General features: G+C 51.8%; 1 protein-coding gene across 1 annotated transcript; it reads left to right on the forward strand.

Annotated features, from left to right (window-relative positions):
* The first annotated feature begins 4,618 nt into the window (after positions 1 to 4,618).
* Positions 4,619 to 21,193, forward strand: Gbx1 (gastrulation brain homeobox 1). Its single transcript, XM_076859476.1, has 3 exons — positions 4,619 to 4,790; positions 4,833 to 5,372; positions 20,640 to 21,193. Exons 1-3 carry the CDS (start codon positions 4,619 to 4,621, stop codon positions 21,191 to 21,193), a joined length of 1,266 nt encoding a protein of 421 aa, XP_076715591.1.
* The last annotated feature ends 740 nt before the right edge of the window (positions 21,194 to 21,933 follow it).

Here is a 21,933-nt window from a genome sequence, read left to right on the forward strand (position 1 = left end):
TTTGATTTGAACAGATATGGTGGCACTAGTTACCTGAGTAGTGGCACTAGTTACCTGCCTGTTAGACACCTCAGAGTCGCTGGGTTCCATGCCATCTGGATCTGTGACTCGGGAGTGCAGGGTGAGGGCAGGTCTGGGCATGTGAGAAAGGGCACCCTGATTTTCCTGACAGTTTACAAAATCCGTTTATAAAATTTGATGGAGATTCTGCAGTTCTATCCTCTCTGTTCATTTTGTGCTTCCTGAGCTCCAGGCTTTAGGTACTAGATATAAGGCTGTGAATGAGACGTGATCCTGCCCTCAGTGAATTTTCAACCTGGTCTAAGACGCAAGTGTGTGAACTAGTCAGAATATAAGAAGCAATGAAAGGAGGGCAAAATAACTGTGGGAGCAGGGGCTGAGGACAAGAAGAGGAAGCTGTGGAAGATAAGGAATGGAGTAGAGATGTGGGAAGGCCTCAGGGAGGGGTGGGGCCTGTCACCTCTGGCCAGGGCTGGGTGTGGGATGCCTTTTTGAGAGGGGTGGTAAGGACAACTGGAGTGGTCAGTAGAGGGGGATGTGCCTAACCTCTACCGGCGGCGTTGGCCGGTTAGGAAGGTCCTTTCTGGGGTTAGACATCTAGACACTTGCAAGCCAGGGAGCTTGCTCCCCAGCCTTCTGGCTGTTGGTCCCGCGGGCCCAGAACCTCTCCCCGGTAATTGCTTTCCGTAATGTGTTTGCTCCAAACCAATTTCACGCCTCCGTGAGGACTCCGCCCTGCACTGGAGGCACCGACTTCCCCACCACCAACCTACCCGCGTGTAAATGCGTGGGCTCACGCATATAGCACACATTAAACAAGACAGGTACACAGCATTCAGGGAACCTGAGCACAACCATGCACAAGCCTACATGCATGCATACTAGACTTTAATACACTCGTGTGCAAAGCTTCTATTCCCCACCCCGAAACTCCTTTTCCGGCCCCAACCCATGCACTCACATCCAAACACCCAGAAGCTTGGACTGCTCGCCTGGTCTCTTCCTTTTCCCTCAGCGCGTCTCCTAACGCTAGGGGGCGTTGCAGCACTCCACGCCTCCCTTGAAGTTACTGCAGCTACGCGCTGCTGCCACTAGAGGGTATCCGCGGACAGGGCCCGACGCTGCCCACCGTGGGAAGACTGTCCGGCCAATGAGTGAGCTGGACGTACGGACCTGTTGGTTTTTGACTTCAGAACACTTGGCTTGGTTTTAGCCCCCTAAGTGCCGTTGCCAGTATATGAAAGAGAGGCCAGATGATAAGGTCTGACGCACAGGCAGAGAAGGTATATCAAAACCAAAATCCGTAGGAGCATTTCCCAATTGGGTGGAGTACTGGGAATGGGCCAGGTCGAGCACGTGGACAATGAGAGCAGCGCTTTGAGAACTGTTGTAGACAACAATAGCGACACTGTTCAGGGAGGCAGTAGAACCACAGTTTTCTGCTGCTAAAGAACGTAGCCAGTTCTGCTCAGACTGGATAGCGACAGCATCTGTCCTTGGTACTGATGGGACACTTAGAAGCAGTTTGTGGAGTGCTACTGATTGGGGGAACATGAGTTCTGGACCACTCTGTCCTGCATCTGGTTTTGTGCAGGAAGAACTCATTTTGATGATGTTCTCTCTATTTACATGAGCCTGGCTTTCTGCATATGTAATAATCACCCTCTCACACCTGGAGAAGTTAAGTGAAGAGGGGCCAAGGTCACATGGCCCAATGAGGGATCAGAACTTGACTCCAGGTCTTTTTACTCCACCAGTGCCGTTTTCCATTTATCATGTGGCCTCAGCTTCACCCTCAATGAAAGGGAGGAAGAGGGAGTGGGCTGCTGCAGTTGCCACTGAATGTTAAGGACTAGGAAGTCACACTTCATGACCTCAGCATGGTAAGGGAACAGATTGTGTTAAAAGCACAGTATCTAGTAAAACCATACCAAGTCAATACAAAGTCCCTGAGGTCTTACTGTCTCAGTTTAGAGTTGGTGACCTGCTGGGATTTGTTGGTACCAAGCTGTAAACCTGTACTCTCTTTGCCAGCCTGAGTGAGGAGTTCAGTTTTCTTAATACAGTTCTGAGCAATACACATTTGGCTTGAGCAAGATGACATACATCTTCAAGACCATAGGGTCTTTACCCTTGAGTCCTTGATGATGCATGGTGGAGTCTGTATCACCAAAGAGTGACAGGCTTCTTTAAATGGCCTTTTATTTGGCAGGACTGGTTGGAAGAAGATGGTTCAATAATAAATAAAAAATAGCCTTTTGAGCTTTTGGAATTTTGCACTATGTATTTTTATTACCTTTGCAAAAAAAGTGAATTCAATTATTTTAAAGAAATGGTTCTTCTCCATGCCTTATTTGATTGATATGGAATCTGCTCATACAGCCTTAATTGCAGTAATTGTAGCCCAAAGTTCCCTCCATAATTTATCAAGTCAATAAGCCTCTATTATGTATCCAACACTGTAAAACCATCAAACCAAGTGCTTGACCTCTCACTTTTTAAGTACAATACACTTGTGAAGTCTGGTCTTCCACATCAGTACCACGAAGTGCTTGGTTAACTTAACCAAGGGTTGTTCTGAAGACTATCTTTAGACAAGGATGAATTCTAGTTCTGTAGTAGTGAGTCGGGAGTTCTCCAGGGCCTAAGCTAAGGCACCTCTTCTTTATGGTGACATCTTCCCCCCAGACCCATCTCTTAGAAGTTTCCTTGAGTTTAATGTGCAGCCCAAGGTAGATCAAGACTATATGGAAAGGATAACCTCTGTTCACCTTTTTGATGAATTATCAATCAAGGCATAACCAGAGAAAGCTCCTCTTGAGTCCTGCCCTCTCTGTGCCATGTGGTGATAGTGTCTTTCAGGGTGTTGATTTTAAATATATCAGCTTGACATTAGCTGCGTTCACTAGGTCAACACAACACCCCTGACTGGAACAAATGTCAGTGAGACCCAGTGTTCCCTCCTGCTCCGCTCTGTCCTGGTATGGCAACTCTGGGGCTCTTTTCCCTATGTTTTCCTTCTTACCTAAGCGAAGCCCTTTGCCCTACTTAAATTGCATTTTCATAAACTTGTCTGGCTTTCCTGTTATTCATTTTAACTAGCTTGGTTCTCCCTGGCCCCAACTGAATAACAGTTTCCTAGTGACCAAAGGACACTCATTTTAGCTGACCAGGCTTGCTCTGTGTCCTGAAGATCAGGACTCTCTTCTGTTGCCTTGTCTCAAGTCTCTTTCTTGCCAATTGACCTGAGGTGCTTATAGAGCAAAAGTGCCTGTGACTTCTGCATCTAGATTGACAACTCTACTGCTGGGAATCAGGAGGAGGGGGACAGTAAAAGGCCCTACCATTTCTGTGTCTGAGAACAGGGGAGGTGAGCAGAGTCATCCGCAATTAGCGGATAATTAGCGCTGCTGACCCTTGGGGCTCATCAGCACTCCTGGGGCCAGCCCCCAGCAATCAGCCAGGGCAGGTGGAGAGTGTCAGGCCCGGGAATGAATAGGGCTCATCAGCGGCGCTGGAGCTGGGGAGCCAATCAGGGAAATTAATAGCAGAGAGAGGGCGAGAGTGAGGGAGGGAAACAGACAGACCTACGGACAGGAGGTATAGATAGAGGCGAGCAATGAGAAAAATAAATAAATAAATAAGAGGTGCACTGGGATAGGGAATGAAGATGGGGAAGAGCTAATCAAATAAAGAGAGGAATAGGAATAAAAACGAGGGCAGGGAAGGGAAGAAGAGTAGGAGGAAGGAAAAGAATGTAAAGGATGGTAGAAAGGTGGAGGGGGAAGGTGAAGGAATGGTAAGTACTGGCACAGTGTGGGCACTCGAGGAAATTACCCAGACACGAGAATAAGAGACCAAGGGAAATTGGCCACGGGGGAGAGAATGAGAAGAAGGGGAAGGGCCAATGCCTAGAGAATGAAGATCGGGGGAGAGCATGCGATGGGGTGGGGAAGGCGACCGAGGAGGAAAAGGGCCCCACACAAGTGGCCCTAAGCCGCGCGCGCGTCGCTGGGGCCGAGCGCGCCCCCTGCCGTCCCGCCGCCCTCAGCCCGGCTCTGTCGGCAGAGGTCCTGTCCCGCCCGCGCTCTGGGTCTTGGGGGCCACCAGGTCCTGCGCTCCTGGGTCCGGAGAAGGGGCGTCGGGGGCAGGGAGACGTGCCGAGGGTCCGACGCAGGGCGGCGGGCTGCGGCGGGGTGTGGGCGCTGGGGCTCTGCCCGCCCTCCGGCGCGCCCTCCTGGCTGCCGCCCGCGCCGCATCCACGCCCGGGCCCGCTGCCCGGTCCACGCCGGGCCGCCACCCGCTCACCCTCCGAGCCGGGCCGAGCCCGAGCCTGTGGGCTGAGTGGGGGGCAGACGGGCTGGAGGGAGGGGACCGGCCCAGCAGCTGCCGCCGCCTTCTCGTCGGCCGCAAACTTTCACAAAGCGGCGTGTCCGGCCTCATCAATCTCCATTAATAATAGTTGGTTGGGCCGCTGGGGGCGGGCGGGGTCCCGGGCCGGCCGGGCCGCTGGGAACCGGCTGTGCGGAGGGAGCTGGAGCCGGGCGCGGCGGCGGCGGGCGGAGGGAGGAAGTGAAGCGTAATTTGAGGAAGATGGATGAGTCCGGAGGGCGACACCCCCAGCCCGCCCGCCCGCCCCCTCCCTCCTTATGAGAGAGGGAGCGCGGCGCCGGAGCCACACTGCGCCGAGCCCGCGCCCCGCCGCCACCTCGGCCCGGGAGCCAGGAGCGAGCCCTGCGTGTCCGCGCGGGGCGCCCGAGCCGCGGGGCGCACGGCGGCGCCCGGAGGGGAGCGCCCCGGGGCGGCCGCAGCTCCGGGCGCGATGCAGAGAGCCGGAGGCGGCGGCGCTCCCGGGGCCAGCGGCGGGGGCGGCGGGGTCCCGGGCACTGCCTTCTCCATCGACTCCCTGATCGGGCCGCCGCCGCCGCGCTCTGGCCACTTGCTCTACACCGGCTACCCCATGTTCATGCCCTACCGGCCGCTCGTGCTGCCGCAGGCGCTGGCCCCGGCGCCGCTGCCCGCCGGCCTCCCGCCCCTCGCCCCGCTCGCCTCCTTCGCCGGCCGCCTTACCAACACCTTCTGTGCGGGGCTGGGCCAGGCCGTGCCCTCAATGGTGGCGCTGACCACCGCGCTGCCCAGCTTCGCCGAGCCGCCCGACGCCTTCTACGGGCCCCCGGAGCTCGCCGCCGCCGCCGCTGCCGCCACTGCCACGCGAAACAACCCGGAGCAGGGCGGCCGACGCCCGGAAGGCGGGCTGGAAGCCGACGAGCTGCTGCCGGCCCGGGAGAAAGTGGCAGAGCCCCCGCCGCCCCCGCCTGCGCACTTCTCAGAGACTTTCCCAAGTCTGCCGGGTAAGTGCTGGGGCCCACCAGGGCGCCGGGCGGGAGGCCAGTTCACCTGGAGGTCCCAGACCCGAACCTGCTTGGAACCCCGGGACCTGCCTGGAGCCCTACAGCTCCAGACCCCCAGATCGCACGCGGAATCTGCGGAACCGGCTCCAATACAGTCCCAAGCACAGGATCTCTAGGTCCCCAGACCCATCCTACTGCTCTGCCTATCCCCAGACTGCTGGAAGCCTCACCAAAGACTTCCAGCACTCTCTTCCAAATTAGCGTCTGTCCTCCCAGCATTCTAGCCTCCGGCCTCGCCCTGTCGCCTTCTTAGAATTCCTTCTTTTCTCTCTTCTACCAGGAGTAGAGAAGCTACCAGGGTGGGATTCCTGGGGACACCAGCAGGGCCCCAGGATGAGGGCATGTTCGGAAGCTGTCGGTTTGGTAAGAAGGACTGTTCTGGCTTCCGAGGAGAGGACTGTTTGACCTCCAGTCCTAATGGCCAGCATGAACTGTGCGGCTGCAGGTTCAGAGGGAGGATCTCAACGGTGTCTGTTGCTTAGCCTAGAGGTCAATTCTGAACCCACAGGCTTAGAATTCAGCCTTGAGAAACCAGGTAGAGGGATACCGGCAGCTGATGGGAGGTGAAGAGGCTACAGGCTGGGCTGAGTTGGGTGTGGCCTGAAGACCCATAGTTGAGGATCTGGCTGAAATGCTGCTAAGAGCCCAGGATCCTCCATGGGAGGATGCCCTGCAGAGACAGTATATGAAATGGAACCCTACTTAAATCAGTTCACTTAGAACCCTCTTGTCCTTGCTAGGGGTCCTTAACCCCTAGGAGCCACAAAAGCTTTCTCCTATCCAGGTAGATGCAGGTGTTCTGAGATCTGATGCTTACATAATTTGGTGGACCTTATTTAAGAAAAATAAGGTTAACATACAGATAGGTGTAGGACTGTGAAGCTAAACTTCCTTAGCACAGTTGAATCTGCTTTTGCTCAAACATTCACTGTATCCAGCTTAGCAGGTAGGGAGGACCCCAGAATTCCCGGGGGCTGACTCTAGTGGAGACAGGCATCCTTGGCCAAGAAAGGCAATTCTTGGGTCTCCCTGAATTTATCCAAAGGGCTAATCACTCCTCCAGCCTCGGAGGATTGCCACAGAGCCTGTCTTCGCCTCCTCTTACCTCTTGGTTCTGGGCATTTGGGCTTTGAGGATTCAACTGTTGTTTTCTTTTTTTATACCTGGCTAGACCAAGAGGATACCAGGAAGTCAGAGCAGCATCTCCCAAGAAGGACCATAGGGAGAAGACAGAACACACCTGGAGATGAGAGGAAATGTCTGCAAGATAAGAGGGTGGGGGTTCTGTAGAAGCCAGCAGGTGATCTAAAGAAGGAAGGATTAGCAGGATTCTTAGAATAGGATGGTCCTAAGGCAGAAAACACCAGAGGACAGGTCATAAAAGAGATGGCTGTGGAGACAACAGAATCTGGAGGCAGAGCAGACACACCTAGGAAAGAGATGAGCCGGAGGGAGAGCCCAGGTAGAGCCGACCTCAGAGGAATATGCCCAGCCCGAGAAGAACAAGCAGCTCGTCCAGTCTTTGGTCTCCTCTGTTCCTCTTTTGACCATTTTGTATAATGGGGGCTTTCTTGGCGTAGATTGAATATTGGCTACAAACAAGGTATTGATAGAGAGGAATAAGCAGAGGCGGGAAACGAAAGAGAAATATTGAGGAGGGAAGAATAGAGGACAGAAGGAAGAAATGAGCCGAGTCCTGGGACATCAAAAGAGATGATGAAATGAGAGGGCTATCTGTCAGCAGAGGGTCTCTGTATAGGGCTAGATGGAAAGCAAACAATTCCATCAGACCAAAAGTGTGTGCATGTGTGCAGAGGGTCCCTGTCCTGGGAGGAGTGGAGAGTGCTTAGAAAAAAAAATAGTGGACAAGGTTTGAACACTATGAGTAATTTTCCTTAAAGGGTTTTTGATACTGGAGTGATGGGAAACCGTAACTTACATAGAAATGATGAAGGAGAGATCATCATCATCCTAGGAAAATGTTGGAAATAAAAAGAGATCCATGTGTTGTTCTTGGAATGTGGGCCAGGGGCTCTGTTATTAAACATGGTGGCAGAGAGACCTTGCAGGGGAAGGGTTTTGAGAGTTCTGCCTTAGCCTAGAAAGATACACCGTGGGTCGTGGTAGGTGCCGGCTGGGCAGCAAGGAAGCCGGTTTCAGAAGAAACATCCACTCACACCCACTTCCCCAGTTGTGGGTTTCCCCTGAGATGGCTGCAAAAAGAGAATGCAGTTCCAGAAATATTAGGTGTAAAATCCGTCTAGGGAGGGAGTGACGGTCCATGGCCCACATTGAAGTGGTGGGGAAGCCAACCCTCCAGTTTGGGATTATGCTGGAGTATTTGGGATGAAATAAGATAATTCTCTTCTGGGAATAATGGGATTGAAACCTCCAGAGCAGAAGAGTCTGGGAAAAGAACACAGTCTTTAAAGTGACAGAGGAGTAACTGCTCTCCTGGTGGGGCATGGTGACATTGGGCTGCAATTATTATTAATTTATATTTGTCTAACGTTTTACTATTACCAGCCCCTTTAAGTGAACTTATAGTGACAACAGGCCAGTTTGGAGAATGAGTGAAGTTCTTTTCTTTGGGAGTTAAAGGGACTTTTTTTTTTTTTTTAAGTTGGCTGAGAGTTAAGAAAGACACCACTCTCTATAAGAATTAATGAAGGAAAAAACAGAACTTCATTATGATTTGATTGCAGAGGTGGAAGCTCTCTTAACAGGTACATAGAAACACAGGGTGGAAAGATATTGAGAATGGTTGATTGAATAGAATTCTAGGTTTGGCACATGGGAAGCAGTGGGCTAATGGGAGCAAATCTTTTAGTTGAATGATAAAGTGGAGAGAATTTTGAACTGACAGGGAAGATTAAAGTATGAGTCAGTAGGGCTGGGGTGTAGCTTGAGGGTAGAGAGCTTTGCTTAGCATGCCTGAGGCCCTGAGTTCCATCCCAGCACTGAAAAGGAAAATAACAAAATACGAAGAGCCCAAAATAGTGCTGACTAGTAGAAGCTATATATGTAATTTAAAGGTTTTTATTAGTCATGTTAAAAAGATAAACAGGAAAAATTAGTTTAAAAATGCATCTTATTTAACCCAATATGTCCAAAATAATTTCAGCATTAAACATATAAGCATTTAAGTGAGATATTTTATATCTTCTTTTCATACTAAGTCCTCGAGATCCAGTGTGTATTTCAGACTCCCAACACATCTCAGTCTGGACCAGTGGAGTTTCAGGTGTTGGGTAGCTGCATGTGGCCAGAGGTGTCCATATTCAACATAACACACCTAGAGATCTCTAAGAACAAAGTTAGGTGAAGCTGCCAGGGAAGGAGCTGTGGGCTGGGGTGGAGACTGAGTCCTCAACGCAGCAGGAACGGAGGAGAGAAGAGAGCAGTGAGATGTGGACGGAAGGAAGAACAAAGCTCTGCCCTGGGTGGGATGGGGGCGGTGCTCTGAGTCTGAAGGTGCGTGAGCTCTGGCTGAGAGTGATCCGAGCTGACTTGTGTGCAAGTCTGCAGATCAGCCTCCGGGATGAAGGAAGAGGATGCCTGCCGTGTGCTGGGGCAGTGATGAAAAAAGCTGTCTGTTTAGGGACACGAAGAAGAAAACTTTAAGCTGGGAGTGTCTAGAGCAGTCATTCATTTGCAGAGAAGAAGGCTGGATTGCCTGGCTATACAAGTTAGGAAGTGTGGGGAGGGGGGGTAGGTGCTCCATATAAACTGTCAGTCAGTCAGAGTGTGTGGATACAGGAGGGATGATGTGGGTGCTGGGCTTGTGAAGAAACGAAAGCAGTCTCATTTGGGGTGATGTGGGACAGAGGAGCCTGGCATAGGATGAGCCTGAGAGACATCAGGGTGATGAGGACGACTTAAAAAATCAACAGAGAAGACTTGGTAATTTCTGAATAGAAATTACAGTCATAGTGGTTATCACGCAGGAGACCATGAAACGCCCAAGGAAAATGGTCTTTGAGAGCTGATTGCCTTAAGCTAAGCACCTGATTATAGCTGGGGACATTTGTCTGACCAGTAGTGGGTTTCTGAATGGGTATCTATTGTAAATGTCAAGATACGGTGTTTACTTATGACAGGAAAACAGGAAATGATGATGGGATGTGCCACCAGAGACTCTGTTGCTAGACATGGAAGGAGATTTTTTGGAGGTGACAAGGAGACCCAGACCAGGTGTTTCTAGAACTTTTGCGGGAAGCACACCGTGAGACATAGAGAAGAGTACATACTGCCTTAATGGGATGGAGGGGGTGCCTTCTAAGGAGCTGTGACACATGGGCTCAAGTCAGCTTTGTCACCCCTCAGCTGTGTAACTGACAAATCACCCATTTCAGTCGGGGAAGATTATTGTGTGCCTATTTGTGGATTAGTATGTTCTGGATACTTTGGGAGATGCAGTCTTGTTTCCTCTCTAGGCTTCAGATTTCTCATCTGGAGCAAAAGTGTTCATTCAGGTGATTATTAGTGTCTGTTTCAATTCTGTGTTTAAAGTAGGGATCTCAACAGAATCTGGGGAGCCTCTGTCAGAGGATCTATCAACTCTGGGTGGGAGAAGAATTGCTTCTTTATTGTTGTTAACTTCTAACTGAAATTTGGTCTTTCTTTAATTATAAATGTAGGCCAAAATCATCTGAATTTCAGCAACATGTGAGGCTGTGGGTACTGATAGAGATTCCAGATTCAGCTGGGCACAGTATTGTGCACATATAATCCCAGCAATACAGCAGTCTGAGACAAGAAGATTTCAAGTTCAAGGCTAGCCTTGGCAACTTAGCAAGATGCTGTCCGAAAATTAAAAAAAAAAAGAAAAGAAAGAAAGAAGAAAAAGAAAAAGAAAAAGAAAGAAAAGGGAAATCACAGTTGTTTTCATGTCAATAATTTTTGGAAGGATCTTATTTAAAAAAATTAATCAAGACCATGAGTATGGGCTGGGGGTGTGGCTCAGTGGTAGAGCGCTTGCCTAGCATGTGTGAGGCACTGGGTTCAATCCTCAGCACCATATATCAATAAATAAAAAAAATAAAGGTCCATTAACAATTAAAAAAAATGAGTATATATCACAAATCCAGTTTTAAATGTCTGATAACTGCAATAATATAATGGACTTCAACTATTAATTCTGTGTGTTTTATGTTATGTACCTAAAAGCATTATCTCGAGACAGGGCAGGTGGGCTGTATCTGCTGGCCAAAGGCACTCATGGTACAAAAAGAAAATGAAGGACCCCTAGTGGCGAGACAAGCCCACAGTGACAAGGCCATCAGGGGAGGACCGGACAGGATGCTGGGCTGCCACGTGCCATGGTGAAGGTGGCACTTGGCAGGAGGGGAGTGGACAGAGGGGCCCTCTGCAGCAGCGTAGGTATGGAGACAAATCCTTCAGATGATGTGGAGGAGAGTTCTTCTGCTTAGAGAGATGGGCATGGAGTCTGTCCTGGGCATAATGGGAGAGAGGCAATAATTGGAATCATGAGGGGACATATTTTAATTAGAAAGAAGGAGGAGTATAACATTAGGAACCAAGTGCCCTGTATGGAGATAGACATTACAGGAGGAAACCATTGGCTGGAATTCTGCCTTGGGAGAGGAATTGGAGGAAGGATCTTTTCTGTAAAAACTGATTTGGAATCAGGAAATAGAAGGGAGAGAAGTGGAGTAGAATGTACAGAGACCTGGACAGGAAGGCGTGGTGGGAGGAGAGAACTTTATTTAGAGGGAATGAGGATGTTCCCAGGCTGGGTAGGAAGAAGCAACCCTGTGAGGAAGCCAGTTGAAGGACAGGGGTTCCTGCGTGGTGTGCTCGGCCACCGGCGGCCTGTGCTCTGAGCTCTGCGTGGTGCAGAAGGGTAGGAAGCCTTTACTGAGAGCCAGCTGGCGCTGGGGGAGATTCCACGGTAGAGGAGCGTGGAGCAATGCTGGGCGGGTGGGTGCTAATTGGAAGAGAGGGTGGTGGGGAGAGGGATGCCTGGATTTGCCGTGACAGAGAGTGGCCGCACGGGTTGAATTCAGGGGTGATGGGAAGAGACAGCCCTGGCCAGCAGGGTGGGCTGGTCCTTGTTGAGGAGTGGAGCAGAGGGCTGTGGATCCCTTGGGGACCAGGGTCATGAGCAGAAACATTATGCAAACACCATGGGTATGACTCCAGGAGCTGGTTGGTTTCTTGGCTGAACTGCAGAGGAGGTGGGCTGATGCTGGGAGTCACCAAGAGGGTGGGGCTCTGTGCTGAGTTCGGGGAAAGAGATGCAGAGGCTGAAAGGAGGAGGGAGGTGTGTTATCCTGAGAGAAAGGTAAGCGTTGCTTTGTGCTGGGACTACCAGGATTCCAAGAATCACACCTTGACACTCCAGGTCCATAGCTGAGTGGGCGTGGCCAAGTCACACCTGTCCCAGCCCCGGCATCAGGAAAATTAGGGATTTGAATTAGTGTCCCCGCAGGTTGTTTCCAGCTCCATGATTCTGTTTGTACCTGTAAGGACACTTTATTAATGAATCCTCCCTCCCTCCCTCCCCACCCCACCCCCTTTTTTTCTTTGAGGTGCTGGTGATCAAACCCTGGGCCTCAGCATGAATTGTTTCTTTATTTTTACAAAAGGTGCCTGAGCCAAGGGCCAGGGAAATTCTGTGCTTCCCAGTGCTCGGTGGTAAGGAGGAGGAGGCAGGCTGGTCGTGTGTTTTGGAGTCTGGCCTTAGGGTGAGGAAAGCTTTGTCATCAGGGACTGGGCGGGAGGCATCCCAGCTGTGGCTGTGCACAACTCTGATGTGAAACCAGTGAGAAAAACCTGAGAGAAGTGGATGTAGATATTGTCTAGGCCCAGAGGGTTGGGATCAGCCGAGACTAAGGTTACCTGGTAAGGAAGGAAGTAGTGAGAAAAGGGGAAGTTGAGCTGGGCGTGGTGGCGCACACCTCTGACCCCAACAACTCTCGAGGCTGATGCAGGAGGATTGCAGGTTTGAGGCCAACCTTAGCAGCTTAGCAAGATCCTATCTCAGAATAAAAAATAAGAAAGGCTGGAGATGTAGTTCAATGGTAAAGCACCCCTGGGTTCAATCCCCGGTACCAATACATAAAGAAAGAAAGTGAGAAAAGGGAGTCATGCTATGGAATCGGTTTCCAGCCTCTAGTCTTCCTCCATGTGTTACAGTAGTTAGGCTAAAGGGACATTAGGAGAAGCCTGTTAGTACATTAAGTGATAGTGAAGAGGTGTGGTGGGGGCAGAGGCAGGGACAGGCTCTGGTCGAGAGCTGGGCACAGATATCTCTCTCTCTCTCTCTCTCTCTCTGGACCCAGGGCCTCATGCATGCTCGGCAAGCACTCTACCACTGAGCTATGTCCCCATCCCATAGGGCACAGATCTCGGTGCCACTGTTTCTCTGTGATCTGCAGCAAAGTCCTGACCTGGGTCATTCCAGTGTCCTCTCCAATAAAATGAGGGCAATAATGCCTTGCTCACAGACTTGCAGCTTAAATGAGAAGATCTTTGTGCAGTGTCCTGAGAGTAATAGGTGCCCAAGAAACTGTCATTATTGTCCTTGCCCTTGAATAGGTAGGAATTTCTCCAGGATTCAGCTGGAGGTCTCTGTGAACTGGGGGCGGTGTGGGATGCCTGATAATGTGCCGTTAGGGACAGGCATTCCTAGCGGGGGACTGAAGGTGCAGGTGTCTGACAGCTGTTCACATGGGGCTGGCCAGGGCAGAACTCCTGTCTAATCCGGGTGGGTTTCCAGTGTCTTTGGCTCTTTCTCCTTCCTCTGGGTTCTCCTGCCTCATGTTCTGGTGTCCTCTGGAGACTGCCGACTGCCCAGAGCCCCTCTGCTGTGCCTCACAGGGCCTGTTCTTCCTTACTGTCTATTTAAAAATATATATATTTCTCCTTTTTTCTTCGCCAAGATTCCTCTTTGCTCATATGTCTGATCTGTGTTAGGAGCAACACCACTGGATTCAACTAATTCATACACAGCTGGATGAAAGAGTTTCCCAAAAGTCCAAGTTAACCTCACACTGGTGGATCCTTAGGTGGTAGTGTTGGGAATTAGCTTTGGGTGACATGGAGGGGTTACTATGGGAGGGAGGGGGGCAGCATGGGAGTCAGGTGCTCATGGCGGCTCCAGTGACAGCGTGCCACCTAGATCCTTTCAGCTGCTTGTGATGGGAGCTCACCCTTCATGGGGACTAAGGTGAGGAGACACGGATTCATGTGACTGTGGAGGAGCCACGGGCTCAGAAACGCCGTTGGGTCTTTCTCACTCCCTCTCCAACTTCACTTCACCCTCTCCTCAAGACCAGGCCCTTCGAGGGCCGAGAGGCAGGGAGGCCAGCGCACAGGCGGCTCTGAGTGTTCACAGGTGAGCACCTCGTGAGGGCTGCAGTGTTGGATCAGCCCAGGAGGACTGGAGTCCCCAGGAAGGCAGCGTGTCCAGTCCCAGGCCCAGGTCACAGCTGGCAGACCCACCAGCTCCTGGGTGGGAAGAGGAAGATGGACCCTAAAGGAAGGGTGCTGTCACTGAACAAAAGTGGGGAGGGGCCTGGGCAGAGTAAAACTGCCCGACGCAGAAACCAGAGAGAAGGGCGAGACCGGCCTCCGCTCTCTTTTGGGATGCTTAGCTTCCTCAGTGCCACTAGTTGCAGTTCAGGAGGCTGAGACAGGAGGATCCCAAGTTCAAAGCCAGCCTCAGCAACATAGCAAGGTCTTAAGCAACTTAATGAGACACTGTCTCAAAAAGTAAAAAGGGTGGGGGTGTCACTCAGTGGTTAAGCACCTCCAAGGAGTGATGGGATCCGGGGAACGACTCGCTGAGGATGCAGTTGGAGGCAGTTGACAAACATGTACCCCTCCGTGAGGCTGGCTCTTGGCTCTGATTCCCACTGGACTGGGGCTGGGGTTCAGTGGCAGAATGCTTGCTTAGCATGTGTGAGGCCCTGGGTTCGATCCTCAGACCACATAAAAATAAATAAAATAAAGGGTATTGTGTCCATCTACACCTAAAAAAAAAAAAAAAAAAAAAAAAAAAAAAGAGTTCTTTTTTTAAAAAAAGAAAGAAAAGAGCCCTACTGAACTGTAGAAGCCACAAGAAATTGGTGTTCGAACGAAACTGTTTCCATAGTTTGGCCACATTCTTTTTAAAATTAGAAAATATGTTTTCAAATAAAAGGAACATTGGCTCGTAACATGACATCCTACAAACAGTAAGGACAGAAAGAATCAAGAGACAGACCTGGTGGGGTTTTGTGTTGGGGCCGAGGGGGCAAGCCAGGCCTTCCTATGGCAGCTGCAGGCGTCTTCTGTGGGCACCTGGAGTGGGAGACTTTGGTGGCTGGCCAGAGCCTGTAGTGATGGGGGAAAGGAGGAGGTCTACACTTGGATTCAAGAAGAAGCTTATTTAATTAATGAGGCGTCTGGGGAGAGCTGTTGCCTCAAGTGTATGTGTGTGTGTGTGGGGGAATCTCCTGGAAAGGACAGAAGAGGCTGGAGATTCAGGACATCAGGTGCAGTGTCCCTAGCTATGGGACTTAGGAAAATCGCTTAGTCTTCTTGAATCTCCAGTTTCTTCACCTGAAAATAAGGTTACTAACTCCCTAGTCCTCCTAATAGTAACAGTAGATCAAGTCACTTTAGGGAGGGTAAAGGGAGATAATAAATGTGTTTTGAAAAGTTAAAGCTGGGCTGGCACACATCTGAAATCCCAGCAGTTCAGGAGGCTGAGACAGGAGGATCCCAAGTTCAAAGCCAGCCTCAGCAACATAGCAAGGTCTTAAGCAACTTAATGAGACACTGTCTCAAAAAGTAAAAAGGGCGGAGGTGTCACTCAGTGGTTAAGCACCTCCAGGTTAGTACCCCAGTATCAAAAGAAAAAGAAAGACTCGGGGGCTGGGGCTGTAGCTCAGCGGTAGAGCACTCACCTAGCATGTGTGAGGCCCTGGGTTCGATCCTCAGCACCACATAAAAACAAATAAATTAAGATATTGTGTCCATCTACAACTAAAGAAAAATATAAAAAAAGAAAAGAAAGGTTAGGTCCTGCAAGATGCTCTTGACCGGGGGCCAGGTCAGCCTGCCATGAAAGGAGCCCTGAGCTTCTCGTGAACTGGGGGGGCCTCTGGAAGGCAGCGATGGAGAGGAAAAAACCCTTGTGTGTATCTGCAGTAAAGAGTGCTGAAGAGCCACGGAGAGAGGAGAAAGCGGAGGGCTGTTCCTTAGGCACCCGAAGTTAGAGGAGGGTGTGGCCTTAATGGGTGCAGGCCACACTGGAAGTGTGCTTGATGGGAGAACCATCTGTCTCAGGACAGAGCCTCGTGCACCGGGCATGGCGATGGACTGAGCCTCCAGAGCTGGGACTGATCACAGCTACACCTCTCTGGGGAGATGGCAGAGGACCTGTGTTTTCTCCCACCTTTGTTGGGGGGTGGTGCCACGGGATGGCACCAGGGCCTCTAGCACACTAGGCAAGTGCTGTGCTACTGAGCTCTGTTTACAGCCCTTCTCCCACCTTTGACACCATGGGGAAAGGAGAGGTTGGCCTGGAGGATCAGGAGGAGGCTCACTGTCCTGGGAATGAGGTGGACTGTTAAGCTGGTTTTTTTTGAAATAGAAGAGAAGAGTCACATGAGGGACATCTACCAATAGTAAAGCCAGTTGATTTTCTGTAAATGATAACAGAGCAGGGGTCGGTGGCTGGATAAATGAGGGACAGCACAGGGGCCAGCTGGGTTCCTGGGGCCAGGAGTCTAAAGTGACCCTTTATTCCCTCGGTGGCTTTCTGTCATCCTTGGTGACTGTGACCACAGGACTCACTTTTTCTCAGTGTGAGTGTGGTGCTGTGTTCTCTTTCTGTGGGGGAATACCTTCCATGGAGTCTGCGGCCCTCAGTCTCTTCCCCAGCCTGACCTGATCCCAAGGTGGAGCTCTGTGTCCCTGGGCCACTGGCCTTCCTCTGGGAGGCCGCCCTTGCAGACTCACCCTGAAGCCTGAGCAAGGCTCTTGAGTGGGATTCATGCTCCTGGCACGAACTCTGGGAGCAGTTACGAGTCACACTTTGTGATATGTGTCCCTCTGATCATAGCATCATGAACCCTGTCTGTCTCCTGCCTGCCCCAGCCATTCCCCTGCCCAGAGACCATGCTTTCCCGCAGGTGCTAGACTTACAAGGGAACCCAGCATACTCAACCTTGGTACCAGTGATATTCCCACACACAAAGGACAGGACCTTTCTGCCTGTTTGACTACCTACCTAGCACAGTCAAATGGTTCCCAGTTTTAAGATTTTCATTTTGCTGACGGTGTTATCAGAATGATTATTTGCCATGTAAAATTTTCAATGAAGTCTTCTTTTGTCTATCAAGTATTTTTTGTTGTTGTTGTTCATATCAACCAGTAACCACATCTGCAATTGGAAATTTGCTTTTATGGATATTTTATCTACCAAATCTAAGTCTGTAAATCAAATTTTGTAAACATAAATTTTCTCAGAAAGGTTTGCTACTTCTGTCAGTTTTTAATCAATAACAAAAATTTAAGTGACATTTTAGTTTTATTTGACCTTTTCACTACTAATATTTATCATGAATCAGATAAAATGATTTGGCTGAGCAAGGTGACACTCACATGTAAGCCTAGTGACTCAGGAGGTGAAGGCAGGAAGATCTCAAGTTCAAGGCCAGCCTCAGCAACTTAGCGAGGTCCTGAACAACTTAGCAAGACCCTATCTCAAAATAAAAAAAAAAAAAAAAAATAGAACTGCAGGTGTGGCTCACTGGTAGAGCATGCCTGGGTTCAATTTCCAGTACCATATCCACCCACACCTACCCACCTCCCCACACACACAGGAAGCAGTTGGCATGTCTTCTTCAGCTGTTAGGCTTGCTGCCTTGTGAAGGGTCTCCTTTGCTCAGTGGTTCCGGGGCCACACCCTGGGCTTTGGCTGTGGGGGTTCTGCAGCTCCCCCTGCTGGTGGAGCAAAGAGCAAGTGGCAGGGCCAGAACATCTTGCTTGGCTCCAAATGCAGCAATATTCTGGGTGAGAAAATGGGGTATTTTTTTAAAAGCACCCTTGCTTTCCCTCCTCCAGCACCCACCTCCTCTCCTTTCTCTCGGTTCCTGAAACTTTTCGGCCGTCTCTTGTCTGGTTCGGCATTTTTTTTTCAGACCATCTCCACCCCACCTCTCCCCAGGCTCTTCTGCCTTGCTTGGCCTTTCCTCCTCTCTCCCACTCCTGGCCGGGCTCACTCATTGTCCCGACGCTGCTCCACTGAGACATGTGGCTGTGCTTTCCTCTCTCGGTGGTGCCCATCGCCCCTCCCCCACTCATTCCTCCAGTCCTTATCTGAGGCCTCAATGTCATGATCATAAAGGAGCAGAGACACTCCTGCCCCTGCCGCTCTGCGTCCCCTGGGATGGAGAAGGAGAGACTGTGAACTTGTGCTCCTTGGAAGGCCTTAAAAGCAGCACTAAGGGTAGCCTCCTGGTGGGGGCTTGATTTTGCCGATGTCTGAAGACAGAGGGATGGATGAGGTGATCTCAGGAGGGCTCTGCCGGGTCCAGAACTGGGAGCCTCCTCTCAGTCATCATCAGCTTAGATTTATGGGACGTCCCTTGGGTGCTTGGTGCTGTACAGAAGGGTTCCATCCTTCAAGCCCTGAAATCCAGTTGCTGCCTTTTTAGCACTGTTTAAGATCATCTTACTGGGCTGAGTTTTTATGAGCTTTCATCCTTCGTTCTGTTATTATTGAGTACAAGGTATGTTTTAAGAATCAAAGTCAGAGGATTTAATGATGCTGTGGGATTGTCCTTCACTGTTTTCAGCACCCAGTAGGTTCCTGGGATCCTGTGGGCTTCCTCTGCGAATGTGAGGGAGGCCGGAGGCCAGCTGGGCAGTGGGTAGGGTATTCATGGGTGTGTCTGATGGCACAGAGCTGAGGTGATGGAGAGGCGTAGCAGAGGAAGCAGCGGAGATGGAAAGAAAGATGGAGGGGGCGAGCACACACCTGGATGCTGGATATCGTTTCTCTTATTTAGCTGACTATTGAGTGCCTACTCAGTGCAGATCATTGTAAGATGCTCATGATACAGTGAATAAAACATCAGAATTCCTCAAAGCTCGTATTCTAATAGGAAGCGGCAGCCAGAGGGGTGGATGAATAAAGGTAGTGGCATGTACCATAGTGATAGGTAGGTCACAGAGGGGAGATCAGAATGTCAGGGGTCCGAATCCTAAGGGAGTGTTCAGGAAGCTCTCACTGGAGGAGCAGGGAAGCGGCCAGTGCTGAGATTCAGGAGGATGGAAGCCAGCGAGGAGAAGAGGACACTAACGGTCTAGATGGTGGTGACTTGGACCAGAGGCAACAGGGAGGAGAGGTCCAGCTCTGGACATATTTGAAAGGTGGATTTGTGAGGGGATGTGCTTCATGAGAGGAGTGGAGGGCAGCCGCAGATCTGGTTTGAAGGCAGGCGGATGGAGTTCCACACAGATGGGGAGGACTGGGTTGTGTGGGAATGGACAATAGTGCGGGGAAGAGCCCTCAGTGAGAGGGAGGAGGGAACCCAGGCTGAGGATCTCACAGGAAGTAAAACAGGTGGCCAGCGAGGAGACGAGGTGGGTGTTGGGAAGCCTGTGGCCGGTGGCCAGCACCCCCACCACATCAGGGCAGGGCTCTGGAAATGCAGGGCTGAGCCTGAACTGTGGCTGGTCAACTCAGGAACGGGACAAAGGGGAGGAAGGGAGGGAGACAAAGCAGTTTGGGGTGTGTGGTAACAGGGCCAGATGATCCTGGCCTCTAGGGAGAATGTCACCATGGTCCTTGAGCAGCAGGCGTGCACATCAGCAGCAAGGGATTCGCAGGTCAGCTCTGGAAGCTTCTGGGCCTCAGGCAGGTGGGGAGGGACCACACCCAGGACCAGCCCTGCCTGCCAGCAGGAGGTGTCTGGGCAGTGTCCCTGCCCCTCATTGCACCCTGGGTTTAGCCAAGCTGCATTCTGAACTCCAAGCAGGCTTGGAGGGCGTGTGTGGAGAGTGACATCCGGAGTGCCCGCCTTCACATGGCTCACAGGTCGTCCATGTGCCCTTCTTCTTCCCTAGCGGAAGATCGGATGATCGTCTTTTGACCTTCTGTTGTTGGGCAGAAAATGAAGGAGTTTGGGAAACTCAAACACTGACAATGTTCATTGTAGTCCTGACGAACACATCAGTGGGTAGATTAAAACCAAAGGTGGAATTAGATTTCAGAATTATGGGTGGATTAAATGTTTGTATGTTTGTGATCATAAATAATCGCTCATCTACTAAACGAGTCAGAATTCCTTCTGCACAGTTCCTTCCCTGTTTTTCCCATTTCACTTCTGTCCCCACATTCCCTCCAGCCCTCGGCCAGTGTCAGGCTCTGGTCCTGGGGATTCTGAGCTTGAGCAGGAGCTGCTGTCTGCACTGGCCAGGACAGAGGGGAGGTGGGAAAGCAGTTCCGTCACTTTGGAATTAAGGATAAGGACCACAAGGGGATGGGGCTGAGTAACTGGGAGGAAGGTTGGGCACAGACAAGGAAATGGCATGTGGCTGGGAGCCCCTGTCCTGGCTGGGCAGTCTGGATGGGAATTGGGAAGGGGGCTTGAGACCTCCAGTTCCCAGGTCCTCTGAGTGTCTTGGACCCATATTTAAGGAGGGTGTGGGGAGGAGCAGATAAGCCCGAAGGATCTGTCCAGCTGTGTGTGAGGGTCTGTGACCTAGCTCTGCACGGAGGGAAATTTTGGGACAGTTCCTGCCAGCTGGGCGGGATGAGGACTCCTGGGGGAGCAGCAGGCTCCTCTCCTCCCATATTGGAAATCCAAGCCAGTGTCCCCCTGCTTTGTCCTGAGGCCCAGTATAGGAGGGACACTGGGTCCTTGGTCCTGGGCTTGGAAAGTGGGGTTGCTGGTATAGAGAATGAGATGGGGTGGTGGGAAAGTCCGGGGGCTACTGTCCACTCCATTGCCTGCCCCCCTTTCTGTGGTGAGCTGGTTAATACCTTTCTTCCCATTGTCTCCCCTAACCCTCTTCCCGCTCCCCACCTGGATGTGCCTGTCCCCTCTCCTGCCACCTCTTCCTTTCCATGCCTCCTTGTTTCTTGCCGCTGCCCCCCCATTCCTGGCCGCGGTCCCGTTGCCCCCTCCACCCTGTCTTCCCTGCCTGCTCCCTCCCCATCCATTGGTTTTTCGCTCCCCACAGCAGAGGGGAAGGTGTACAGCTCAGATGAGGAGAAGCTGGAGGCCCCAGCGGGAGACCCAGCAGGCAGCGAGCAGGAGGAAGAGGGCTCAGGAGGTGACAGCGAGGACGACAGTTTCCTGGACAGTTCTGCAGGGGGCCCTGGGGCTCTTCTGGGACCTAAACCGAAGCTAAAGGGAAGCCTGGGGACTGGAGCTGAGGAGGGGACACCGGTGACCACAGGGGTCAGCGCCCCTGGGGGGAAAAGCCGCCGGCGCCGCACGGCCTTCACCAGCGAGCAGCTCCTGGAACTGGAGAAGGAGTTCCACTGCAAGAAGTACCTGAGCCTGACAGAGCGCTCCCAGATCGCCCATGCCCTCAAGCTCAGCGAGGTGCAGGTCAAGATCTGGTTTCAGAACCGCCGGGCCAAGTGGAAGCGCATCAAAGCTGGCAATGTGAGCAGCCGTTCCGGGGAGCCTGTCAGGAACCCCAAGATCGTCGTGCCCATACCTGTGCACGTCAACAGGTTCGCTGTGCGCAGCCAACACCAGCAAATGGAGCAGGGGGCCCGGCCCTGACCCGAGCAAGGACCTGCAGCTGGGCTGTGCCCACACGGGAGGGACCACGGCGGGGAGAGGCCCACGGCGCTCCCCGCCCTGAGACCAGAGACCTCCAGGATGAGGGGCTTCAGGGCCACAGGGGCTCCGAGTCTACTCGCCAGGGAGGTGCTGGGACTGGGGTGGACTCCTTGGGCCCATGGGGCTTTAAATGCTCGGGGCCTGAAGGGTTCTGTGGCTGATGTCCAGGAACAGCTTCTGACCAAATGGAGGAGCCCAGGGTGACACCAGCCCAGATGGATGGCAGCTCCTTATTTATTTTATGTAAAATTTGTACATACGGAGCTGTGTCTCTGTCTGCACTCCCAAGAAGCTTCGGGAAAGGTCTGTTTCATCGAGCCTCAGCCAGAGTTCCTTCATTCCATCCTGCACTCGGCCGGCCGTGGGCAGCGTCTCTTCAGTGCAAGGTGTGGGAAGAGATGGCTGGAACCACCAGCAGCCTCCAGGGGGACCACTGCTCCCCTCACCCCTGCCTCCCGCTTGGCCCTGCTCCCACGTACACCCCTCACCTCCTGCTACAGCCACTGTTCCTCCTCCAGGTAAACAGGCCTCTCTGGAAGAGGTGGCCGACTTCAGGGGGTGAGACTCACTCCCATTTGTATTAAAGCTAAATGACGGCACCTGACCCTCAATGGCTGGTGAGTGTTGGGGCCAGCTAACTGGCTAGAGGTCGCCAGTCCAGTTAGTGACGGGGGCAGGGT

Source organism: Callospermophilus lateralis, chromosome 1 (genome assembly GCF_048772815.1).
Source record: "Callospermophilus lateralis isolate mCalLat2 chromosome 1, mCalLat2.hap1, whole genome shotgun sequence".
Classification (NCBI taxonomy): domain Eukaryota; kingdom Metazoa; phylum Chordata; class Mammalia; order Rodentia; family Sciuridae; genus Callospermophilus; species Callospermophilus lateralis.